Genomic DNA, 26,501 nt, shown 5'->3' with positions numbered 1-26,501 from the left:
TGATTATTGGTCATAACAATTTATTGAATCTAATCTACAGCGAATACAAGAATACTTTAAAAGTTATATCAACGTTCAGCATCGCCATTTCCGGGAAAACTGTATACTTAGTATTTCCTGCTCAGTGTCAATACTGGATATAAAATTTAAAAATTTACAAGACAACCTTGCAGACTGATAATTTCAACATCATCAAAAGTACATATTTTATATACATTATTGGTATACTTCCTTATCAATCAGAATTTAATTTAAATTTAAGAGCATAAATATTCGAAAAGAAATGAAAAATGATTGGTTAATTTTCATGGTGACGAAAAGGTATGACAATGAAGCTGCCAATCAAAAACAGTGATTGCAAATGATGATTTTTAAAATAAAATGGCAATAATCTCATGTTGCTAATTATTGACTAGGTTTTGTAAAAAAAAAAAAATGTAGTGGGACATAGTATCAAATCATTTTCAACTAAAAAGTGTGAAAAAGTGCAAATACATTGTTGAATCAAGGCATGTTGTAAAATAAAGCATAGTAAAAATCCGCTAACAACTTCGAACACAATCTTAAAGTCTCAAAACAGATACAGCATTTGTACACATATCTAACATACTTGTCATGCGAATCCATGCGAGCCTTTTATGTACATGTAAAATAAAAAAAAAGGAATCATTGCACAACACGGTAAAGGTGTAAAAATCATAGACCAGTATGAAGGGCTATATATTAACAATTTGATGGCGTTTATGACTAGATTGACAGAATTTGAGCATTTTTTTATATTAAAAGAAAAAAAAATGTTGCTCCAAATACTGTCTTTTTATCTCAATGTCGGAATGTTATTGGTTGTATATGCAGTTTTAAAAAATCAAACTGCTTTTTTAAATATATGGATTATGCAAACGGAATGTCAAAATAGAAAAGAGTGCTATTGTAAATGTCAAGTTTCTAAACTGACACACGAACAAAAACAATAAATTATAGCACTCAAACTAGACAAAACATTTGGTGTAAATGAACCTTCAAAATAATTCTTAATGAAATATAAAATAATATTGGAATACAAGTAAGGAATATTGCACAAACAACAAAAACAATTGTTGATTTGGAATTCCCACAACATTTCACAAATGTTGATTTTACGAAATTGTTCTGTGCTCTTTGTTTACATGTCTCCAAGCTGGTCCATCCAGTTTGGCGATTTGAAATATTCTGGAAGACTGTCATCCATGCGCGCGATGATTTTATAGATAGCTTTTTTCCAGGAGGGTTCAGAATCCTTACAGGCGACGACAGACTTATAGAATTCCCTCAGAGTGGCCTGTATTACGAGTCTAAAATTATCTGGCACCTGCAACAAAGGAACAAAACAGAAATATAGAAATACAATACCACTGGTTGTTATTTTTACACAAAATATACATCGAACTACTCGAATGTCTTCTGGATTTTACCATGCAAGGCGGCTGTCTAAAATGATTTTATATTTTAACACGAGAATAGGACAAGTTAAGACGGCGCGATCGGTGTGTGCGTTACGAAGACTTTGACGCTTGATGGCAGATCATGGAGCCTGCATATTCAATTTCGTCTGGCAGATCTGTCTAAGAAATTGATTTACATTGGTAAGACATGTTGCGAGTGAAAGTTGACAAGAAAGCTTAAGGAAAACAATCCCTCATATCCACCGGATTCTACCGAATTCGTCCTAAAGGTAATTGGACACCTTCTGATTTATGGAAGTATCAGTGGAAATAAGCAAAGACCACGCAAAAGGTTCCCATAAGGAAGGCAATAAAGAAAAGCATTAGAAGACACATTGATTCTCTGATACCCACTGATCCCTAGCCTGTCAGATGTAAAATCATGCCCAAAAAAATTGCTGAAATATTAAAAAGGGAGTGCTGTTGCAAGAATTCATTTAATTGCTTCCTCGAACTATATCTTTTTTGGGGTCCCAAGACGATGATGAAGCTAGCAGAAGTCAACAATCAAGATAGGAAAATGTGTTTTTCTCCATCACTTATACATGAAGGACTTTTAAAATTGTTGACAATACGGTTCTATGTTGATTGTATATTATATCATCATGAGTTATAATGAGATCATTTACAGCTGCTATTTGACAAATTTTCTCGACTGGTAGTTTCTAGCCTCCCGGGCATTTTGCTCTACCTGTTATTTACTACAAATTGTCCTTACACAATTTATCTTAGCCAAAAATTTCCCGTGGCTGCTTCATATGTCCAAAATATGGGCCGAACCGACTTAATTATTCAATCCATCTTTTAGAAATGTTTTTAATTTGAAATAGAAATTTACACAAAAATACCTGAAAGGAATTAATTCTTTTGTCATTGGTGCAGCAAAAATGGCTTGAAAGTTAAAATTTTGTGGATTGAAAATGTCAACAACGGTATAAATATTTTTAAGGTTTCTTGTTCCTGTTTGCCTTAAGGCGATCAACCCATCGTTGTGTCAAGTGATGATCATTAAGCAATTGAAGACAAGCTGCTGCTTCGTTCTGCAGCAACAGGTTCGCGGAAGATGGCAACTAATTAATTGAAAGCATCTAAATTTCACGATTGATAAGCCACTACCATCTCACTTACACGTGGTAAAGGAAAGCGAGGCTTGATTTATTCCGCGACAAACTGTTACTAGTACTTCTCAAACAATTTTTTCTAGAGATATTTATCAGAAAATAAGCCCGTATTTTCTCCCGTTTTTAAGGTGTACCTAATGTAGCTGATGCAGGCGAGGAAACCTTACATAATGACCCGTGGTGTCATTCACGTCCACCAAATAAGTCTAAGTACAGAGTACGTATTATATACATCAAGGTTTTCTCCGGGGAGATAGAAATGGCTTCTGTTGGTTTGACTTTATTGACTTTGTCTTGATGAATTACACCAAAAAAAACATACCGACTTCAATCCAATTAATTTATCTGTTGCAGCTTTCTTGAAAGAATTACAAAGCTACATTCAGAGTAAGGGACCTGATTGTAATCTGCTTTTTTAGAGTATTGTCTGAGAAATATCTCCTTTTCTATCTGACTGAGCCTTGTTCGGTAGAGAAGTGAAGCTCCCAGGGGCTATAGGAAATGTGGAAAATAAATGTTAGTGAGCTAAAAAGATGATCTTGGTGGTCGACACCGCAACACTTCTGGAGCAGAAGACTTTCAAGTAGATTGAAAAGGCGGTCCCTCATGACTGTAGATAGCAACATTAATAAACTTGAAGTAAACAGGCATTAGTTAATTGTATCATCTTAGCAATAATTCGGATATTGATAAAGTTCCATTTGACGATATGGAATTTCTTCCTAGAAGTTACAGACACGAAGAGGAGATGGCGATTTGGGAGTAATTTATCAATAATTAATGTGATATATCATAGTTATTTGAATACGATTGTCATCACTTTCTGGGACTCCATACAGGAATATCCCCTTTCATTTTTAATCATAAGAGTATACATACATCCAACCTTTCTTCTTTCCGTGACCAGAAATGTGATTTATACGACGTTTTCAGCTTTTGTGTATTTTGGAGACTTTTCATAAGGGAATTTTATGCAAATAATACAGACCCTAAACCGTGCTACTACACCACTGTAACGGTACGGTTCGGTACGCTTTGTGCACGGAACGGTACGCTTTGTGCACGGTACGGTTCGTTTTGAGGACGGTACGTTTCGTTTCTTGCACGGAACGGTTCGCTTTGTGGACGGTACGGTACGCTTTGAGAACGGAACGGTTCGCTTTGTGCACGGAACGGTACGCTTTGTGCACGGTACTTTTCGTTTCTTGCACGGAACGGTTCGTTTTGTGGACGGTACGCTTTGGGAAACGGTATGCAAATGAAGTGGGCGGAGCCTGTTAGCTTTGGTCCCTGATTGGCTGTTAAACATTAGTTCATTTTAAATGACTTTTGGAGTACTTACATGTAATGCACGTATATAACAATTTTTCCGTTATTAAAGAATGTAATTTAGTTAATGTTTATATAAATTTTAGTATCAATGAGTTAATTTCTATTTATTACTGAAGTTCAAATATTGTATTACGTGTACATGTATGTAATTGTGTTTACTTAGTCATGTATGCTATGTCTCGGTTTCAATTGAAAAATTAATTTACGCTGCAGTAGAGTTGGAGGATAAATGGGCTGAAAAACATCGTCCCATTGATCTTTTTAGCATCATAAAAATTTCAGTACGCGTATATTTTACGTATGCTGGAGCTAATTGTAAAAAAGAAAATATACAAATACATGTATATGATATTTTTTCTCTTTGAAAAAAAAAGCCGCAATATAATTGAAAAAAGGAATATATATATATATATATATATACTTGATCTATATAATTTTATAGCACTAAACGCGTATGTAAATTATTTTTAATTGATTGATCTATTACAGAAGAACAACATGACTAATCGTACTTTTATTTTTTAATTTGTGATAAGCAAATTAATAAACATCGTTTCTCTATTCTAAAATTGTAGATTTATCATTTATACTTTTGCTTCAGAGGAGAAATATCAGTAAATTATTTTTTTTCTATTATACATGTATTTTAATGCATGTACTGTACATACTAGTATTCTGTCTTCATTAGTGTGCCAAACGTATTTATCGACAAAATTATTACACTGTATTAAAAATAATTTTATGTATTTATCTATCTATTTATTCATTCATTCATTCATTCATTTTATATATCTGTCTGTCTTTCTATTCTTAAATAAACGATTAAAAATTAATATGTTATGAAAGCACGTACCGGCACGTGGAATTGTTGCAAACCTTATGAGGGATCTATACAACACAAACTTGTTGACCAGCTAAAACCCTCTCTTCTCAAACACCCCCCCCCCCTACACAAAACAGTGACAGGGGTAGTGGTATGGCTTCGAAGGAGTACCCGATTTGGTGTACATTTAACACACAAGTCCAGTGACAAGTTGACCCCCTCTCCCAAAAAAGACAATAGATTGGGCTAATGGTCTTCAGTTGGTTGGCCGATATAAAGCCGTCGTTAAATTACTTCACAACCACTCCAGTTTTTTCTGCAGTAGAAGAATCTGTAAGTACATCTCTTTATTTTTTTAAGTACAGTGTATTTAAAATGCGAACACAGTACCTTATTTTCATGTTGGTATACATTGAACATTGCATATGTAATTCAGAGTACGGTTTTTAGTCTATAGTGCTTGAGGTATCAGTTTGTACAAATAATTAAATAAGAGAACTGCCAAATCTTGAGTGTTTCAAATTATCCCTTATACTATTAATAGTCATTTTATCGTTAACAAATCCTTTTACATAATCCATATTTTAAATTTTCTTTGATGTTGTTTTAGTTTGTATTTCTATACGCTATTGAAATAAAAAATTATGAGTGATTTAGGTCCGTAACTGTCAAAAACAACACCCCTACCTTACCACAAACTTTCCCCCCTAATTTCGACTTGATTTATAAGTATCTAAACAAATGTCCTCTGTAGCAGCTGACTTAATAAATATACACGAAAAGGCATAGGCTGATAAAGTCGGACAGCGACAGTGAAAGTCGGACATGTAGAATTTAAAATCGGACACAAACTGTTTTCAACATTTAAAGTCCAATTTACTTTATTTTTTAGGTGTTGATTTTAATAGAGCATGCACAAAGTATCAAGGGGTGGGGTGGGGGGGCTGACCTCTCACCCCCCCCCCAACATTTACTTTAGACAATTGAAAATTCAAGTTCATTGAAAGGCTGTTTTCATCATCTCCACCTTTATATCTCAGTCAAATCAGGGTAATCTGGTAATGTATGAATAAAATTCGGTTTTGAAAGATATGTAATCAAATTGAAAGTACGTATACCTACCATCAACCTCTGAAATAGAATTTTCTTTGAGTTTGGACAATTATCCACTCTTTCTATCTTGTCGCTTTTTTTTTATTCACGCAGGGAAGTTGGTGTTTGTGTTTAATTTTTTAGCCCCTCCTCAGCGTACAAAAATGATACCAAGTGCCCGGGAAAAGATTCGTGTGGATTATTTGGATAATTTTTCCATTTATATACCATGAAATTTGAATTAGCATATATAATACATGACTACATGTAGTATGCGATCTATAATCTATGCGTTATCGTGTGAATAATTTTTGGGTTTTAATTGTCTCCAAAATAAATCCCATTTTATACATTTATTAAATGGTTATAAACAGAAAATTATTTATCCTACTATCTTTACTTTAGAATCAGTAACCTGAAACATATTTAATTTTCAAGAAAGAAACCTTTTCTTTTCCTGAGTGAGTGATGAGTTATAAACATGAAACTCAAAGAAAGCCACGAAAAAATGATTTTTTTTTTTATAGACTTTCTTTCCTTCTCTTTTTTCTCCTTTTCTTCTTTTATTTCCCCCAGTTTATGTCTACAGTATTTTATTATCTGTTATATTATATCAGTCTGTTGCTGTTAAAATTCAATGAGATGGGTTTTGCTTTACGTGTTTTTCATTGTTTTTTTTTTTCTGAAATGAAACAATTTCTATAAGGCAATTGATGAAACGTTTTTTTTTTAAATAAATTCTTCTTTCAAAAAGTTGCAGCGAATCGGCAAAATTTGATTGCAAAAGCTAAAATACTCCTAAATTACCAGTAAGTTTAATTACATTATAAAAAAATTGTTCTAGTATTTAAAAATATGACAATTTAAAAAAAAAAAACAATTTAGTCAATATAATATGCTTTCCGACTTTAAATTCTTCCCTGTCCGACTTTAAATGACCGAGAATGTAAAGTCGGATAGTTTAATTTTAATAGTTTACTTAATAAAATATCCACCAAAAAATTATTATAATGGGAATAAGTAATATCATTCATTCAAAGGTTTGATTTAATTACAAAATATATAGGCTATTACGGAGTACCGACGGCAAACTGAAGATTTCTCCAGAGATAACTAAGGTCACTGCCGACAGGTGCGCGCTCGGTGCGCATGCGAAAATTATCCGGATCCATGAGATGCGTATGTATCCTCTTAATTTTATACATTATTCTCAAACTTTTTCACGACTATGTTTGCATGAAACAACCAGAAACATCCTGTAGAGGGAGATACTGAAAGAAAAATACACATGACACTAAATTTAGAAACGATTTTATTCTGAAAGAGAAGAGTGTCCAACATTCGATGCTGTCCGACTTTAGCTGTTCCTCCCTTACTCATAACAGATTAAATACATAGTGCAATTTAGTTTGTTGGTGTAAAATGGTTTGTCCATTTGATGATTGTAAACTAACATAGAAAGAGTGGGTAAACTAACGTACATCGTACGCAAAAAAAAAAATACATGCACAAGACAAAAGGATTTACATATTTTCATTTCAACATTTAAGCTTAAAAATGATTCTTCAGTTCGTTACCATTTCTTCCATGTATCTGTTCATGGATCACAAACGACAATTAAACAATTAATTTTTTGCGTACACTACATTAAATCCCATGTTCAATGTCCAAAGCAATTTTTTTCGCTTGCAGAAATTAGTAAAAATAAAAAATAACTACTTAAAAAGCTCAACAAAATTGGAAAATTATAATTTTGGGTAACATATTACACACGACATGATATCTCATCCGTATGAATAAGAAAATTACGTATCACGAACACAACCCGTTGATTTGTGGCGAATAAGGAATCGTCTTACACTCTGTCTAGTTGTTTTGAAGTTGTAGTTTGCTTCGAGTAGTTTCGTTATTTTTACAGATGAAAGCCCAGATGCATGGTACTTGATTATGGTGTTTCGAACAGCCAGGGACAACCTACGTCCTCCCTTCACGGGCGCCATAGCGATAAATAAATCAAAATGACTTATTTGGTCATTGCACGGTTCGAAAATCATTGGGGGCGTGGTTTGCATAATTAAGGAAAGGACGGTACGGTTCGTTTCTTGCACGGAACGGTACGCTTTGTGGACGGTACGGTACGCTTTGTGCACGGTACGGTTCGTTTTGAGGACGGTACGTTTCGTTTCTCGCACGGAACGGTTCGCTTTGTGGACGGTACGGTACGCTTTGATAACGGAACGGTACGCTTTGTGCACGGAACGGTTCGCTTTGTTCACGGTACGGTACGCTTTGTGCACGGAACGGTACGGTTCGTTTCTGAGGTGTAGTAGCACGTTTTAGGGTCTGTAACACTTAATTTGATTAAAAAGAACTGTTGTTGAGAAGCCCCGGCTTACTTAGATGTTGTCGTCATCAAAACTCCCTATTAATTGTCTTGACAGAGTAATGATGTTTCTAAAAAGATCAAGACAGATAGCACTTCATAAAAAACAGTTTACGACAACGCATTCCCGTTCTTTCTCATCTGTTAATTACACTAGAGGCTGAAGCAAATCACACGGATGACTTGGGGTTCCGTGTCTCAACTTCCAGAGAGATTTGGGGAGGAGGGTGGAACCAGGACAGCATTGTTTTCACATATATTTACTCACGAAAGAATCCAATTGAGGGAGGGGGGTCACTCCATTTTTAGCCTGATTCATGATTGCAGAGAACTGTTTATTTGACTGTTTTCTTCTTTTTATGATTCAATGATAAATGAAATCTGTAAATTTTAAAAATGATTTCTGATGCCAATTTCTAGAGTATTCTTTTGAAATACACAAGGAAGAAAACACATTTGCTGGGATTGTTTGTGTGCCGAGGATATGCTTTTATTTGTAGTGTTTCATAAGAGGTTTGGCTTTGATTTCCTCTTATTTTAATGCTGGTGCAATTGGGTAAATTTAGATGAAAGAAGGAAAAGATGTATTCCGTAGTGTTGTAGACATGAAATAAAACAACACAAGATTCAAATTAAACTGACCTCTATTTGGTTGTTCCGATTGTAGTGGAGGTTTAGCACTCGGTACAGCTCGGACTCTGTCGTAACCACAAGGTCATCAACAGACTTGCAACCTTCTGCAATGGCTTGTCGGGCATATTTCTCCATTTGAATGTAAAAGAATTCCCTATAAGAGTAAAAAAAACAACAACATTATAATATTGCATTTATATAACAAAAGTGTCTCTTCTTTTATCATGAGTTAAATGCATGTTTAATGCAACAGTTTGACTACTTTCAACATTATTTCCCTATCAGCATTCTATAAATGTATTGCATAGTACTACTTGTCACCAATTAATTTGATTTTTAATTTTTAAGATTTTGTCTAACTGTCTGTAAATCTTACGATTTCTAAATTTGTCGGCAAATTTTGAAAAGGTCGTAAAAAAAACTTTTTACAATCTATTTTGAAAGTCTGAGGATTCGTTGTAATTAAGATTACTTAATAAACACTTAAAGTAACTCGCACGGACTGTCATCAAAGCCTTATCACTTCCCGCACTGTTATTTCATTAAAGTCTTCTCATCTCAAATATCTATATTTGTGTTCGTAATCAGAATAACTTCCTCTTCTAAACAGATGAGGACAAAATTCAATTTTCAAAGAAAGTGTGCCAGAAAGTATCAAGGCATGCAGGATCTATTTTCACTTGAACTTTCTGAAATTAGTGTTCCCACGACGGAGAAGGATGGAAGTTGGACCCGATCAAACAGACTTTCAACATCCGCCTCTTTCCCACAAGAACAGTAGATTACTAGAAATGATTTCTGTAATCTATTTAAGTTATTCATAAAGCATATATATAGATATTAAATAAAAAGTAGGGCATCAAGACAAAAATTCAATAAAAAACGTGACTTGCAGCTGGAAAAAAATATACTCCTATATAGGGTAATTTTGTTAAATTCAGACGATGTTTCCTTCCTTGGTAAAATTGAAAAAAAATCAAATGTTAAAACTATATCATCTTTAAGAAAATGAATTCGAAACTCTATATCCCTGATGTTATGTCTTTAATATCTTATCGTCAATAGAAAGTATTCCTATTTTATTAATATCGTACCGTTCTAGTATCTTTCTTGACACAACATGAAACGAAAGAATTTCAAGCACGGAGCCAAATTAAAGGAAAATTAGACTTCTTAGGAACATATCCATGTCATCTGAATGAGTAATATCGCCCTAAATACCCGGATTGGAGTTCTAAAACGTCTTAATTAGTTTTAAGTGTCTTTGTACACAATGAGAGAAATTAGCTTAGAATGGAGGATATTTCTTGTAGTCGCTATAATACGGCTAATAATGGAGGAGTCTTATCATACCATAGCAAACATCGGGTATACGATGGTCCTCTCGCTGGTTCTTTGTTTCGAGGGAGGGACATTTATTCAATATACCTTTGGATAGAACCAGAAAGAACGAACAATCTTGCAAAGTTTACAAAACGTCTGGGGATGTGAAAAAAATCCAGACTGGTAAATTTTTAGGGGGGAGAAAAAATGCGAGGAGGTTTTAGACACGTGTAATGACTAACGCATCATCAATATTCTTTATTTGTATTGCTTTATATTATTGACTGAAGACTGTTGACATAACAAATTAAAGACGGAATCTTGTCGAGTAAATTAGTTGGAAATAGTTGTATCCACGTCAAATCTCCCCCCAATTTGACAGAAAGTCAACATACTCCGCCAATTTATCCCAAATTTATGAGAGTTTATTTTCTCATTTTCCTTTTCTTCGAGATATTTGTCATTTAGCTAATCTCATGTCCTAGAGATTCTAATAGAATCAAGAAAGTTTGGATTAGATTTATTGACAAATCTTTTCTTATAAGACTGCAAAACCGGGAGAGTATTGAAAGAAATTATCGCTTTTGAGAAACGCCATTGAAAAGCATCTGTTCGAACAATTTAATTAAAAGATCGGAAGATTTTTTTTTTGAAATACTATTGATTTATGTTATATTGTAAAAGTCGACAAAACTCTGTTGCTATTTGGGAAAGTGGGTGATGTGAGCAGCATTAAATAGATACACGAATTATCAATCAGAAAGTCATAAGAGTCAATTTTTCCCCTCTGAAATAACGTTTTGTCATTTTCTCCGCCTAAAAATATCGTTTTGTCATTTTCTCCGCCTAAAGACAACTCTCTTTTACCAGAAAATTGACGGCCACTTGAGGATAATTACAGAACTCTGGATATTAAGTCCGTATTTGGCGGTCGTTGCACGGTTTTGTGTTCATTTGGCAGCTGTCGTGGAAGGAGCTTCGACAAAATAAAATCAAACGCTCGAATTTGTAATTTAAAAATAACATATATAAGAACAAATAATAATTTCGTATGTATAGACATTTTAGTTGGTCTCTCTTAGCTGCGAGGTTGGGAAAAGGTAATTTCATGAAATCTATTAATTGCATTTCATTAATTAGTGCGGAGTTGTATTAGATAGTTTTCTTGTTAGAATTTTCTTAATGTTTTTTGTATTTCTCCGTATAGAGTATCCTATATTCTTCTCTTGGTGCTACTCAATGTAATTAATTTTCTGGTATAAATCATATTTCCTATTATTAACGAAGTGTTTGGTGATGAATTTTCAGGGCGCGTTGGTGTGCGTTCGTTTCTCAAGAGACCTCGACCAATCTGGTGTTTCCCTCCCTTTTTCATCTCATGGACAACATTTCGGATATATATTCACAAACTCCCAGAACAGACGAATTCATCCAATGCGCATTTTTCTGCGCATCGCCATCAAGTGGAGAGAAAAAAGTATCTAAAAACAGTTTGGACTAATTACGTAAATCTGGTGCATGAAATAGGAATTCTGAACAATATACAAACAAAGAACACCCAATAAAACAATTAATCTTATATGGCCTTCTTCAATAAAGTGTAAATTTCTTTTTTCCTCCACACAAAAAGTAGAGTCTACTACAGTCTCTGCCAAACAAAGAAAATATCAATTTCCGTCAACACCTGTCGATATCTCTCTTGATATCCTTCGCAAGGTAACAAATTTAATTTACACTTATGTTCATTTCTTTCAGTAATGAAGAAAATTAATATCTTATTAATATCCGTGTTTGAGACCTGTTGACATTTCGATGTTGATAAGGAATTCTGTCAATATCTTGGTCATCATTAAAAGTTACAGGGAAAGTCGTATATTTTTTTTTCTACGAACCAAGTTGTAAATAACATCGTGTATAATTTTATTTCCTAGAAGAAATTTTGCTCAAACTAACAGAATAAATATTTTTTTAAAAAACAAATATTAAAAATAACTAGCTTATGTTTCATTCTTTTTTTTCCCTTATTTTTCCTTAAGAAGAGCTTTTCCTTCCGTGCCACACAATGAATGATATAATTCGTCTCTTTACAATTGAGTCAGGATTACAAAAATATTCAAGATTTGTTGAAAAAATGGCCCAAAAAATTCAAAAAATTCCTTTAAAAATGGAAATCGAGATGTGGAACATATGTAAAGCAGCGTTATGAATAATTGATATTTCTTGACCAATGAAAATGATCGACAGGTATTATAAATTTTTAATATCTTTGTTAACATTATTATCTCACAAAATACTATTAAATTGGCTTTGAGATAGAATTGATTTAATATTAAGTTAAAATTCACCCGTTAATCGAAAAAAATTTTCTCAAACATTTTTAGTAAAAATGTACTCCTTTCCCCGAAGAAGTACGTGCTACTGGGCTATTAGTGCTACCAACGATTAGTGTCTTGATTATATTGCCATCAACACTTTTAATACCAGAAGCATTGCAGTCCAAGTACTTCCTAATTCTTATTTTATATCCCATCAAACTATAAAAATTTTGCTAACCGCCATCGTTGGTGTTATTCTATTTCTATTTGACTACTTAATTTGACAGCCATAATTCACTGATGATTTGTCAAATCTCAAAATGCACAATTTCCTTGAGAGCCTCATCAATTTTCCTCTCCATGTACTGCTTTAATAATATAATATGGAAACGGTGATCCCTCGGAATTGCCCTAATTGTTCAATTTCTCAAAAGGTTACAAGACTGGTAGCTCACTAACATGGGGCAGCTATAAGCAGATGGGCGAGATCGGGTAATGATCCTATTAAGACAAAAGCCGCCCTGTGTAAGTTGTCGACATCATTTTCTAAATGTCACAAGATAACATTTTGTGAAAGATTGGAAATCTCTTTTCCCATAGATTTCGAATATACAAATGACACAAAATTGCTTCATTCTCTGTATGAATTTATATTATACTGACATCCACCATTTTTTTTTCTACATTTGGGCTATTTTAGCTTGTAAGCTAATTTCGAAATTAAAGAGTTAATTTGAGAAGACTTTTCGTGCAAGGACATTTTTCACCAACAAAAAGGATCCCCGTGAAAATCTACACCGAACTTCACAGCTGCCAGGGTTAAACATTACCCAAAAAGATGTTTACTTGAGTCACGTGATATCTTAAAGGCCTTACATATGCTAGATCGAAATACAGTTATTAACCAAGTTTAAGAATCTTTAACGCCAAAGCCCAATATGGCTTTTATTACCCTTTAAACTCTCAGTTTTCCATTTGATTTCACGCCCTGCTGTTGTAAAATATTTTTGCAGACGAGAAGGAAAATGGCGGCTATAATTGGACTGGGTACCTACACCAGTAAATTAAGACTCCTGTCATCGAGGTTTCTTGAGTGTTATATTTTTATACGGCAGGTGTTCGTGGATCCGTTCTTATAATACAATAATTTTGATTAATATGGACAAATCAACGTTAGAGGCTGATATATTCTTGTTTGCATAGGCGGTGGGAATACGAAAGAACTAATTTATCACACTCGCCAAAAGAAAAATAAATCCTTTGTTTCGAGAGCCTGGCTATAAATTTTTGTTTTCATCACTCGAATATTAATTTCCTGTGGTTATTATCTTGAGATACAAATGACACTAGGAAGGAAAAGAACCAAGAACGCATACACTAAATGTTGAAGTGCAGACACCCTCCATCCTGTGGTGTTATTCAGAAGTTACGTAAGAAGTGTAAAATGTAGAGGTCATCTAAAGCGATGATACACGAACATACATTTAGTCTTATCTACGTTGAGGCAGTATTTCATGCATAGGAAATGCTCATTATCTATGAGAAGAAGAAAAAATAAAGAAAAATGCATAAAATAATCATATTTTACAATTTAGTTTTGCTTTTAAAACAACTTCTTACTGTATAAAAAAAACTGTCATTTTATAGTCTTTTAAGGTGCAGTGAAAAAAAACTTGCTTCAATGTAAACTTCTCGCCCACACGCAAACTTCGAATTTTAGAATGTTTAGAAATACTTTTGTAGGTGCAACAAAAAAAATTGTGGTGTACATTTCGTCTTCGATTTTCTGCTCAACAAATTGAGTATCTGTAGAAAATTCTTCCACAAAAGCAAACAAAAGACCACTTCGTTTCCATCCATTTCAAATATTGACAGTGCAACGATTAAGATAGTTGATATACAACACAATGCATGATTTATGACGACTTTCAGAGTTTCAAACAACAATGGCACTTCCAGGACAGTAGGGTATATTCGGTTACCGAATACATCAAAGATGCATTGACCAATATATGAACAGGGAAATGGAATTCGTTAGAACGCCTTGCAATTAAACCATTGCTTGTAATTGGGTTTTTGTCCTTCTTCATATTAAAGAATGTAGCATCACTTTAGGAGATAAAAGGAGAACTAACAGGTAAAAAAAAATCAACCAACTTAATGGTATTAAAACCGTGTTTTTCTGACAATATCAATTCTGGAGAAATCTATAGAACAAACAGAAGCCGATCGATTTAGAATTACATTAAAGTTTGTTTAAACGAAGATATCTGTTTGAAGACGGAATATTTCAAATGTCCGGAAACAGTCGTGAGGGAAGCATTTATTCAATATTTGCAGAAAATGAGAAGATTTTATCTCCATGGCTGTGTCATCTTATTTTTTAACCCTCACTTTACATTTCTCTGATTGCAGAGAAAGTCATGATCCATATTACTCATCGAAATACTTTCAAGTTCAATTTAAATTAGGACATTGCGTTTATATTTTTTCAGTGAACGATTCCTTCAAATTAAATGTAAGCAAGAGGGAAAAAAAAAACGTGTGAATTTTTTTTAAACTCAATTATAAAACAATGAAACAATCAAGCAAAAAAGACAAACAAAACAAACACACAAATAATAATCAACAATCAATAAATAATTTTTGAAACTTACCGGAAATTGCTGAACCATTTGACGAGTTGCGCAGTGTTGTTCTTATTGAATTTGACATCCGGGAAGTATACTTTCAAAATGGCGGAGCTGGGGTACCTTACGTAGAAGAACATCAGTTTGGCCTTCCTCAGATGCATAGGCGTCAAAGTACTGGTGTACGCAGGTTAAGGTCATAATACATATAAATATTTTTTAATTTAATTTGACATTTTTTCAATAAATTACTAAAAATAAAATTTTAATTAAAATCTTAGCGTTACATAGATTCCAAAAAAAAAAATCAATGCATACACATGTATAATTTTATCATACTCTCATAACAAATCAAAGATTCTATATTTGCGAAAGAATGAAATTGACTAGAAATATAAATGAATCCATGATATAGCTCTGCTAAATAGTATACAGCACATTAAATATGAACTTATTAGAAATATAATATACTGTATTAAGTAATTTAAGAATCATTTAAAGAAATATAGGATTTTTTTTCATTGAATGGATTAATTGAAAAAGCTTAAGAAAATTAAATCACAATTTAATGAACGAATATGTGTGTACATGTATTAAATTGTCTCTTAAGTCTCCATGGTAACTACAGTTCACCAGGAAAATTTGAGTACTTAGAATCTTGAGAAACTGAAGAGAAAGTTCTTATTTTAAGAAATTATAGTCTGGACAGGAAAATACTACTTGTGTTTTCCTAAGATATCAATTTCAAGATTTCTAGAGGGGAAAAATATAAAAATGTCTTATTTAAATAAAGCTGATACATTTGTAAAAAAAATTGTGGTATGAAAATATCAATGTTATTATCCTTGAAGTTGATGTACCGAATTCTACAAAAAGTTCAATGACTTTTTGAATGGTTTTAGCACCTTTTAATATTAGAAAGCAAAAAAAAGTATGTTTTCTGGTTGAAAGCATCATAAATTGTGCTAACTTTTGGAAGGCGCCCATAGGCTTATGTTTTCGACTTGGTTACGGCTATATTACGACATTGTTGTTGAGAATTTTCTTTATTTCTGAAGATTATCGTTGGTGGTAATGTTCTTGGCTCCGAGGCCCTTCTCCTATCAATACTTTCATTAAGCTTTACAGGCTGTGGATTCTAATTACTTTCAAATATTTTACAATTAAATGACGTTTAAAACGGTGAAAACTTTTTACTTTTACGTGCCATTAATCTTGGTTTGTTGTCTGAAATAAGAGATGTTACTCAGATGATAAATTATCTTATTTATTGATTTATTTTAGTGAGTATTTTAAAAAGTATTTATTGTTAAAGTCCTTTTTTAAAAGAAAAATATTAAGAGAAAAATTACTTTTAGCAATTTTATCAAAGAGTATATCAAAAGAAATTATTTCATTATTGGGACTTTTTTTTATTGTTTGCTGGAAAAGAAAGCGCAGATTTCTAAATTTCCAATTTACAAGCCCTATTCTACTTGACCACAAAATATTGTCAAACGATGAACATGCGACCAACGTTATTATTGAAATTATACTTCCTAGACGAAATCTAATTTTCGTAATAGCTATCTTTTTATAATAAAAAAAAGTTGTCTTTGATTCCATGGTTCTTCCAACCACTTCTCTGATTTTGTGTAAAGAAACTCAATTAGAAAACGATGTCTGGTTCGGTATCGCCCCCTTGGGAGTTTCCAGTTTCTAAGAACATTTTCAATGTCATATTTTTCCACTTTTCCTAATGTGAATCGGTCCGTCTTTAATTAATATTTAATAATACAGAAAGCACTTTAGGGGAAGAACGCAATCAATTGTGCAATTATAGATCGGAAAAATACTTTTGAGAAAAGTTTTCCGGTAATTCAAAATGATCATCTCTGACTTATGAAAATCGAGACGTTTAAGCAATGGTCGTAGATCTTTGGGTTGACACGAAGAACATAGAAATCGCCGAGGAGGCATCAAAACCCGCTGCATACTTGCCAAAATGCAATATTTCTTAAGAGATGACATAAAGATCGCGTCTTCTTCACACTTGCTGGTATTTTGATGCACTTATAACTAATTTACTACGAAGCCAGACGAAACATTTGAAACACTGTATAACTTTTGTTTGTTAAGTTGTTCGACACCTGTGCCAACCTTAGAAAATCTATATATATTAACTGAAGGTATGTAATCATCTTAGAGGCCTATGTATCGGGGATCATTTCAACTTCACAAAGTCTGTTGCGTTAGCACGCCGAATTTAAATGACACTTGAAGACAAAATGTTGCAGTAAAAAGAAGGCCTGCAGACATGTAACTGATCACGAATATAGTAACAGGTGCACACCGCCATTATCATTTGTCAACCATGTGATCTAAGTTTAACTTTCTACTAAATTCTGTAACTTAACTTGAATTTATCTCAAATTATAGAAGTGATTTTTAGTAATTATTTATTAATTTCCCCCTTTTTGAACTCAATTTGAACTTTTAAAAAAATCTTGGCCATCGATGGTGTTGTTTTGCTTTCCAAAACATCGCCTGTCTCGTTTGCAAAAATAAACATGCGCATGTATTTGGCTAAAGACTTACTTTCCCATATTCGGTAGAATCATTTAGGTATCTGACATAGAAATATTTTGATTTATTCTGATCTAAAGCGACATTTTGTTTTGTCACCTACCAGCTGCACGGGCATCGAGTTCACCTTTTCAGGAATTTTAGCTTGAGAATGGTATGATAACATACTGATGAACGCAATTCGGATTATTCCTCCATTTAGAAAATATGGACAACATATACCTATTCTTCTGACACCCATTTTTCAGCGCTGATGTTTCTGGCATTATGTCATGCCCAATTTGCCCGTTAGAATGTCATGCAATGCACGTGCTGTGAACACCGTGTTCAAACTCTGGACATGTTTGAAAAAAATGAATGAATAATCAGCAAAGAATTTAAATTGATTATCATCCGTGGTAAAAATCTTTACCGTTTCTTTACAATGCTTGACTAGAAGCAAAGTTAGCGGTGATCTTTTAAAGCTTTTAAGTGTTATTATTAATTATTGATTATTGTTTTCAATAAAAGTAAATTGGCAATATTTTTGCTGTGAAGAACAAGACATAAAATGTCAGTTTTAGACTTTTGCGTAAGGTGGCTTTCATTTTTTTTTCTGCATACAATGAAAAGAACATGTTTGGTATTCCCTACTGCGAATAGTTTTCTGTGTAAAGGTTCATTAGACGTCGAAAAAGACATGAAGAAAATATCCTTAGGGATAATCAATAGGGTCATGTCTTAATCACTTGCATTTATAGAAGACAATAAATGTTGATCAAGAATGGAAAAATATTTTACTTTAGTAATCTTTCAGACGAGAGGGGTTTCTATTCCCGGCGACCATTTGATCGTATAATACAGCTGCAGGTCGCGCAATGCGCATTGCTTCCTCCATATCTCTCACTCCGACGATAAAAAAAGTCCCATCATCAATTGAGACAAAAGGCGTTTTACGGGCAAATAAAATTGCATGTTTCCTCTCAATGAAATTTTAATCAACTTTCAGAAGAAAAGAAATTCAAAAGAATCGTCCTAAAAGCGAAATCAAACACGTGTTTAAGATTAAAATCACCGTAGCAAAAAAGGTTTTTAACGCATGCGTGACCGTTGGCCAAGACCATTATAAGATTTATCCCAGTCATAGAATATGATACTTTTTTCAAGAAAAGTTCCTTTGAAATATCATTTTTTTTATCAGTTTGTTTGATTTTCTTTCGTTTTCTGTCTTTTTATGTAAAAATGATATTGTTTTTTGACTTTGTCTCTCATCGTTCTGAATCTATCTAGCAAAAATAGAAGCTAATATCATTTAAATAAAATAATCAAAACAAATGGTTTTCTCCTTTGATATGAGTTAAAGTTATAATTACTCAGTATTTGGATGTTATTTCAATCTACATTAAAAGAATTCGGGTGTCATGTAGATTTCAATTTTATATTTATGGACTTTCTTCGTGTTTAGATAAAATTTTGAAAATGCTAAAAAGGTCTCTATTATCTTCTTCTATCTTACTCAGGTAAATTAAAAGTGACACCAGGGCGAAAAGAAATCCAGAACAACAAAAGAATAATACGGTTGGCTGTTTCCTGCAGAGAAAGAAATGAACATCCTTTGTTCCAACTCAAAAGAGCCAAAGACGTCATACAATTCTGCCATTAAAGGAAAGACTAGGAAAGTTACATATATGAAGATTTCCAATTAACGAATGCAGTCAAGTAAAGCTTGCCTTATCATTGAGAATATCTAAATGCCTACGCCGATTCACCTCGGCTTTAACTCCAAATTACGAGGAGTCTTTTCCTTTTCTTTCTCTAAATTATTAATAAATGTCTTGTTTCCATGAAAGAGCGAAATAAAACACCGGGGACAATAAAGCTTCTTATTGTCAACAATACCTCATTTGTTTCATTTAATGCCAAGATCTCTGGCTTTTTACAAGTGTATGTCGTTGACTAGGTTGATTGCTAGACACATTTGTGGAAATCTTAATGTATTTTTCTTGTAACAGGCTAATCTAGAGAAAGACCTGCTGATAGAAACAGATTAAAAAGAAGATTATTAAAAGGAACTTGACGAGAAAATATCCAAAGATCACAGAAATAATGGCTAAGGTGCACGGCTAATCAGCTTAAAAGGAACTTGACATTGCGTAATGTGCCAACCGGACCAGCTATCTAGAAAGGGTACATGTAACTATGACTATAAATATATCTATACCGACGATTGTGGCTGATTTGGTTGGTTTCTATTTAGAGTGGCAAAAAGCACTTACTTGCACCAAAGCACATGCAAAAAGTTTTTGACCTTTTGGAATGACAGGTAAAAGATATTGATATGGAAATTAAGTTGGGACCAAAGACGATAAGCATCTCAGAAGCCAAGCATTACCCTTGTCTTTTGGCTCTCAGCTAGATATTATTCAGTTCAAAGATGACATAATTGGCCATAAAGCACTTATGAATTGACTTAGGATAAAGATGTTGTCAATGTTAATGAAATTTTATGCTTCTCGAACCCGATTATCGACCCTGCCATCATCCCACCTTTTGGATGGGATCTGAAAAGCCGTAGAGAGGATACAATTATGGATGGTTAAAAAATTCTAACTTTCTGCGATAAGAAACTGTCTTTATCACCTTTCATGGTTTTTCTAGCTGGGGGATATTCGTCAGAGCCGAGGATGGGTTCAATGATTGAGTGTGTGTGCCGCATCAAGTAGCGACAAGAGGCAAATTAAGCTCTGTGTAGAAGATGATAAGAAATTGGTTCTGTGACTTTACTGGGGTGAAAATTGTTCGGGTAATTATATGGATGAGGATGCACGCATAAATCTACATAATTGTTGATTGAGTATGAAACAATAGGAAATTCTTATTGTCTTCCAAAAGGATGGTATAATGTTAAAAGCTGCTATTTACTGCCGTATTTTGTCTCTTTAAAATGTCAAAGCTAAAGCCCGATTTACGCTGCGAAATCGGAGAGGGTAATAAAGATTTCAATAAATTTCAATAACGCCTGTTGAGTTAGATACATTTGTAAATGGTATTTAGTGATGAAATGGCTACGATTAGTGGGACCATTAACATGAACAAGACATGCCAATAATCCACATTGAATACACTTAATCACATTATACATCCGATACATAAATAATGTAGATACATTCATGATGTAATAAATGCCACTGTACTTTTCTGAGAAAGAAGAAAATGCATGCACAGAAAGAGAAACTCATTGTAAACTGATCTCTGTTAGCGAGGTGTGTTATAAATACGATTGAAAAAAGAGGAATGAAATATTTATAATTTGATTTTAAAAAAGTAATTTTATTCTAGGATGGGGTTTTTAACAGTTTGAATAACGAACTGTTTAGAATAAAGTATAAATAACTAATAACTTACCCGCTCCTGTAGTTTTTAATTTTTTTGTAATTTTAGCTAAAAAGGATATCATGTGCATACTTGAGTTGTCGTAGCTATCTGAGCCGCTCTCCATGGATTCGAACTTCATCATGGTGTTAATGCTGTCCGCTGGGGAGGGGGCCGTGCTTGGCGAGTAGTTTTCCCTATGCATCGGTGAATGGTTCCTAGATAAGTCGCTAAATGGTGTATGGTCTCTATAGTAACTCATTAAGGTTGATTCCTGCAGACTGGGGTTTGGGATTGCAACACTGGTTGGAAGGACCGGTGGAATAAGAGTCGGGAACGAGGTTGGTGGATGGCGATCCATGTCGCCATTTGGGTTGAGGTGAATAGGGTCTTGGCCTAGTAAGGCACGAGCTGCGCGGGGAGAGAGTCTAGTGTCTGTTACTTTGGTGCGTTTCTTTTTTGGTGTACTGGTACCGTTCACTACTAAAGGTAGAGCCTCGGTTTGCTCAGGCTCTGTGAGTGTAGGTGGTGCACAACTATACAAAGATGGCGGATGCATCATTTGTGACGGAAAGTAGGAAAACGGCAATGGAAAAGGCAGGGGGTGGTGGGGTGGTCTGTGAAGATCCGGAGGTAAACCCCGAGGTGCATCGAAGGCACTGGCTTTTTCCAAAATTCTTGCCATACTTCCAATGTGATCATGTCGTAGATCGTGGAATGGATCCCTGAAAGGAGGCAGACCTGGATGTTGTTCTGGATGTTTCTGTCGCGTTTCTTCTTTTTGTTTTGCTTCTTTGATTGCCTCTTCCTCTTTTCTTTTCTTTTCGCGCTCTTTCTCTAGTAGTTTTGCAGATCTTTCCTCAATGAATTTTTGGACAATGTCATCAACTGTTTGATTAAGAATGTTAGACAGACCACTTTTTAATGAATTTGATAAATTTTCAATGTCAAGTTTTTGCAAGGGAATGTTCTGTTTATCACTCTTTTTATCACTGTCTTGAGGAATTTTTGCGCCTGGCAGAGATTCCAATAAACTTGATTGGCTTTTCATCGCCTTTTCCGCACTTTGTAGTACTTTGCCATCCTTAAGTTTTGGAACATCGAGAATACTCCTGTCCGGAAAATTTCTTTCCACGAAGTAGTCTCTACCACTGCATCGTGTCTGGTTTTCTCCATCCTGTTCCTCGTCGTATAGTTCCACATAGCGTTTCTGAACAAGGTGCAATTGTTGCTGCAATTTGACTAATTGATCCTGAAGAGCCATCCTTTCTTCCATTCGACGATATTTGGGACTAGAAGGATCAGCCCAGTTAGGTTCATGCTGTGTGGGTTGGTTCTGTTTTCGTTTTTGCCGACGGACTTCTTGAAGTGGAATTCCATTTTGGTCTCCAGATCCGCGAGAGGATGGGCGCATATTGGATAGAATGTTTTCCACTCGCGCGCGCTTGGCTTCTTTGCTGTCCTCGGGTCCAAAAAGCCCGCTTTCGCTGGCACTGTCCCCATCGTTTCCATCTAAGTCATCCCCATTCATTATTTGTTCTCCCGAACTCCCGTAGTCGCTCTCATCTCCGGAATCCGAGTTTAGAGAATTCCTATCATCGTCCTGCTGACTGAAAGATGATATTATATTTTTCATCATATGGCCCTCTGAATTTTTTCTTTCAAAATTTTCGGACAGTCTTGGTTCCTCGATATTGTTATTCTCCATGGCCTTCTCTTTGTTTTGCAGGATGTCTCTGAGAAGTTTGGAGTCCTCTGATTGGTCGATTTTGTTGTCCTGTTTTCCCTGGGAATTATCGTCTGATTTGGTAGGGGAAGTTATGCTTTCATTGCATCCGCTGTCAGCATCGTTTTCTTTCTCAGCCTGGAGGTTATCGTTAGAGTCCTGAACTTTGTAATTCAGATGATTGGTGGTGTGCAAGCTCAGGAGTTTACTTTGGAAATTAAGTTTCTCTACCGCCGACGGGTACTCGCGAGAAGTACAGTTTTCAACTAAAGATGTCATCCCTGTGTATCAAATTCCTCTATCATTGATCTAAAAAGAAAATAACTTGAGCTTAGAAGATTTAAACATATGTTTCTTAATCGATGTAGCGAATTAATCCCAGAATAAGACTTTTTGTAAAGTTTATATTTACAAAGCCGCATCTTTCTTTAGGTTCAATAGAAAGTAAACATGGAAATATGAAGTGATTGATAACAACTTGTTATTACGGAAGTATTGGACTTGGTGTATGTGGGCCCTTATCAATGACGTAATCAATATAGATAAAATGTTTTATTTGTTATATGATTAATTAATAAATTAGGTTTAGGTCTATTTTTAAACTTTTATCGTTTATAAAAATTAAAATGTAATTTTTAACGTTATGATATGTTGAATTTTTTTAAATTGTCAAGAATTTATTACAGTTGATTACGGTATTTTATCTTGCTTAGATAACTTCAGACAAAGGATTATCTTTTTTTTTTAATTGGAACTGGCATATTCAAAGGGAAAATGTATAAATATATTTGATATTTAAAAAAAGAATTAAAAATCCTGATTTGATCTATAAATGAGAAAAAGAAATCAATACCAATATAATTATATTAATATCGCAAACGTGGCGCGGTGTAAATTTTAAGCATTTGAGCATGGGTCCCCGCTCAACAGTGGCTCAATTTAATGGCCGAAATTAAAACCCGCATTATGTGTTATTACCTTTAGGAAAAGACAATATAACAATGGCACTTTCTACTGGATAAGACCGACACATGTTACATTAACCGAAGTATCAAGTGATTATATCTTTTACAATTTGATGAAGACCACGCGAAGGGCCCGGGCACATAACGCACCTGTCGCTCAACTACCCAAGGAGCTATAGCATTGTGTCCTTATGTTTCAAACCATAGAATGACCACGAGATATGAATTAACACTTAAATTTCCAGAGAGGTGGTCGACTGTCGCGAGAGTGCCAGGTGAAAAGCAGGCTCCCGTGACTTCGGAGGGGAGTTGTCACGGGAAGTGGACAGAGCGAGAAAGATGTGTGCGTGTCTCACTTCTAAAGACGTCACCCCGACAGACAAATTGTCGTAATTACGCGGCTTTTGTATCTACATCATAGGCAATGTGTGAGCTAATTATTACCGTCCCCCTTCTGTGAATGGCGTTTTGACGAAATAAAGAAAAGAAAATAATGAGGAGACGAATTATCTTTTAAAGATGGTGTGGCCAATTCCATGTTATAGTAAATCGCACGACATACTACAGTCGTTAGATGCTGTTAATTTTCATATTCATTGCATAACCGTTTCAATTGTGTTAGCACACGGATGATTTGAATAATCAATCAAATGCGACAACAAATTCGTTTAAAGGGTCTTGAAATGACAAATAATTCTATCTTTCAGGTGTGCTTTAATGATGCGCTTTAAAAAGTGCGTATAACGTCTCTATTGAATTATTACGCTACAGACGCCTATTTTCATTGGATTATTATCAAACACACAATATCTGTTGGATTCATGATTATAAAACAAGTCAATATTTTTTCCATTTTATGTTAAAATCTTTAATTAAAATGTTACAATTAGCGTTATTTCTAATGCTAATGAAATACATAAAATATTAATTAAAAGCATTAGCATTTTTCTCCTCCTTTTATCAATAAAAACAAAAGAAAGTGAAAAGATAAAAGAAAAGATAAAAAGAAAAAGAAATCGCTTTGACAGAAATTAAATATTAACTAATATTTGTTAAATAATTTACAATTTTTTGCTTGTGTAAAATATTTTTTTAAAATATTTTTTTTAAGAAAGGAAAAAGAACTCAATTCTAAACCAATTAGCTTAACAAAAAAATGTCAAATAAATGTTTACATACACATTAAAGCTAAATGCGTCCCCTGACTTCATCATGTCCCAACTATTTGATAATTCAGGCGAAATGGACTTAAGATAACTCTATGCTGTTCAAAGTTCCTTTGGCAACTTCTTAACAAGTTATCACATAATATCATTTTCTACAATTTGTTGGCCTTCACTATATACCAGAGGTTAGCAATGGGTCGCTTTTTATCAGGGATGCATACCCTTATGTGGGATTGCACTGCCAAGAAATGAAGTCAAGACTAAATTTAGACTGAGTACATATCTATAGATATTGATCACGGATGTGAAATATTTTGAGGTTTTGAATTTTTTCTCTCCTAATCTATTTTGTATTTCTTTCTCTCTGTGAGTTGAAAATGTGTCTAAGTGGACACCAAGGGGTAAGACTTTTGTTAGAAATCGCGTGTGTTTTGTTATAGTGTGACCAGCATGTAAAGTGTGAAATACAAACAAATTCAGATTGTGGCATTGTTACTTATTATACCCTGTCACAAATACCTCGCAATGTAAACTTTTCTTCCGTGAAAAAGATATGATGCATCATTACTATTCATTGAAAATATCCATAAATAAGTAAACAAATTATTAAGTAATAATAACTTTTCAACTAGATGCAATACTTTTAAATTAAACTTTAAAACATTTGCAAACTTTTAATGTGAATTAAAAAATGAATTTAAAAAAAATGTAGAGAAAATATTTGAATGAATAAATTGATATCATCAATCATTTTCAAACAGCTTTAAATATCCAATCATTTACGAGCTAAGTTTGATGATATTGAAAACTAGTAAAATTTACAAAACAAAAATAAAAGTTAACAATTTTATAATATGAATTGAGATATTAATAACGAAAAAAAATGTATAAATAATCGCTTCTTACTGTGTGATGTTTCTTCTTCGCTTGAAAAAATCTTCAGTGAAAAAGCAAACTTCCACAAGGAAAAAAACTTTTTGATAAAAAAAATATTTATCCTGTAAAATGGAAGTGAGATCGGTCTTGACGCCTAGTTCGACTCACACTAGAGACTTTGTTCTCCGAGATCTCATAGATCACTATTAATATATTAAATAAGGTCCTTGAGAGAAGAAATCTTGATTGAACGAAGGGAAAGCCACATCCCACTGCACGCGACTTTCGCAAGTCGATGTAAATCCCATTCATTAAATACTCATGAAAAGCCATCAAGTGTTGTGTCTTGACAATCTCCTTATTGGTTCTATGCTAATGAGCAAAACCAAGCCCCGCCCCCAAATTGTGCCAGCTCTTGGAACTGAAGTGGCTGCGGATCGATAGAGTATAAACTGAAGATTTTATATTGTGCTGAATAGCGTAAACATATTGTATTAACCGTATCGATCGCAGGGATGTGGTTTTTATTCTCTTAATTTAAATATTTCCCTTCTTCGCCATCGATTTTTGTCTAAATATTTAATAAGTTGTTTAAATAGAAGTCAAATTTGTTGGTGCAAGTGATGGTGAACAGAAGGGGTATACGGATGTTATTTCGTACTTGGAGACACTGGGAAATTTACTTTGTTCATAGCATTTTTATGCATTTTAATTATTTT

General features: G+C 33.9%; 1 protein-coding gene across 2 annotated transcripts; it reads right to left on the bottom strand.

The window, feature by feature from the left end:
* LOC134267300 (prospero homeobox protein 2-like) lies at nucleotides 1–26,330 on the bottom strand. 2 transcript variants are annotated; one of them, XM_062749524.1, is made up of 5 exons: nucleotides 25,813–26,330; nucleotides 21,132–23,084; nucleotides 15,161–15,315; nucleotides 8,875–9,019; nucleotides 1–1,348 (listed from the first exon to the last, which is right to left on the bottom strand). In XM_062749524.1, the coding sequence occupies exons 2-5, from the start codon at nucleotides 23,052–23,054 to the stop codon at nucleotides 1,163–1,165; spliced, it is 2,409 nt and encodes an 802-aa protein (XP_062605508.1). In that variant the 5' UTR covers nucleotides 23,055–23,084; nucleotides 25,813–26,330; the 3' UTR covers nucleotides 1–1,162. The 2 variants fall into 2 exon arrangements, with proteins under 2 accessions (XP_062605508.1, XP_062605509.1); XM_062749525.1 differs by lacking the exon at nucleotides 25,813–26,330 and adding an exon at nucleotides 24,920–25,053.
* Between the last annotated feature and the right edge of the window lie 171 nt (nucleotides 26,331–26,501).

The sequence above is a fragment of the Saccostrea cucullata genome, unplaced genomic scaffold (genome assembly GCF_032062105.1).
Source record: "Saccostrea cucullata isolate Sc308-1 unplaced genomic scaffold, CSIRO_AGI_Scuc_v1 ctg254, whole genome shotgun sequence".
Classification (NCBI taxonomy): Eukaryota; Metazoa; Mollusca; class Bivalvia; order Ostreida; family Ostreidae; genus Saccostrea; species Saccostrea cuccullata.
Note: the sequence above shows the minus strand (reverse complement) of the source record. Positions and strands in the feature narration are given on the sequence as shown.

Coding starts and splice junctions, on each gene's coding strand:
- LOC134267300 (XM_062749524.1), bottom strand. CDS start 23,054: ATGACATCTTTAGTTGAAAACTGTACTTCTCGCGAGTACCCGTCGGCG. Junction 15,316..21,131: donor ACAACTCAAGTATGCACATG/ATATCCTTTTTA, acceptor TAACCTGCGTAC/ACCAGTACTTTGACGCCTAT. Junction 9,020..15,160: donor AAATGGTTCAGCAATTTCCG/GTAAGTTTCAAA, acceptor TTACTCTTATAG/GGAATTCTTTTACATTCAAA.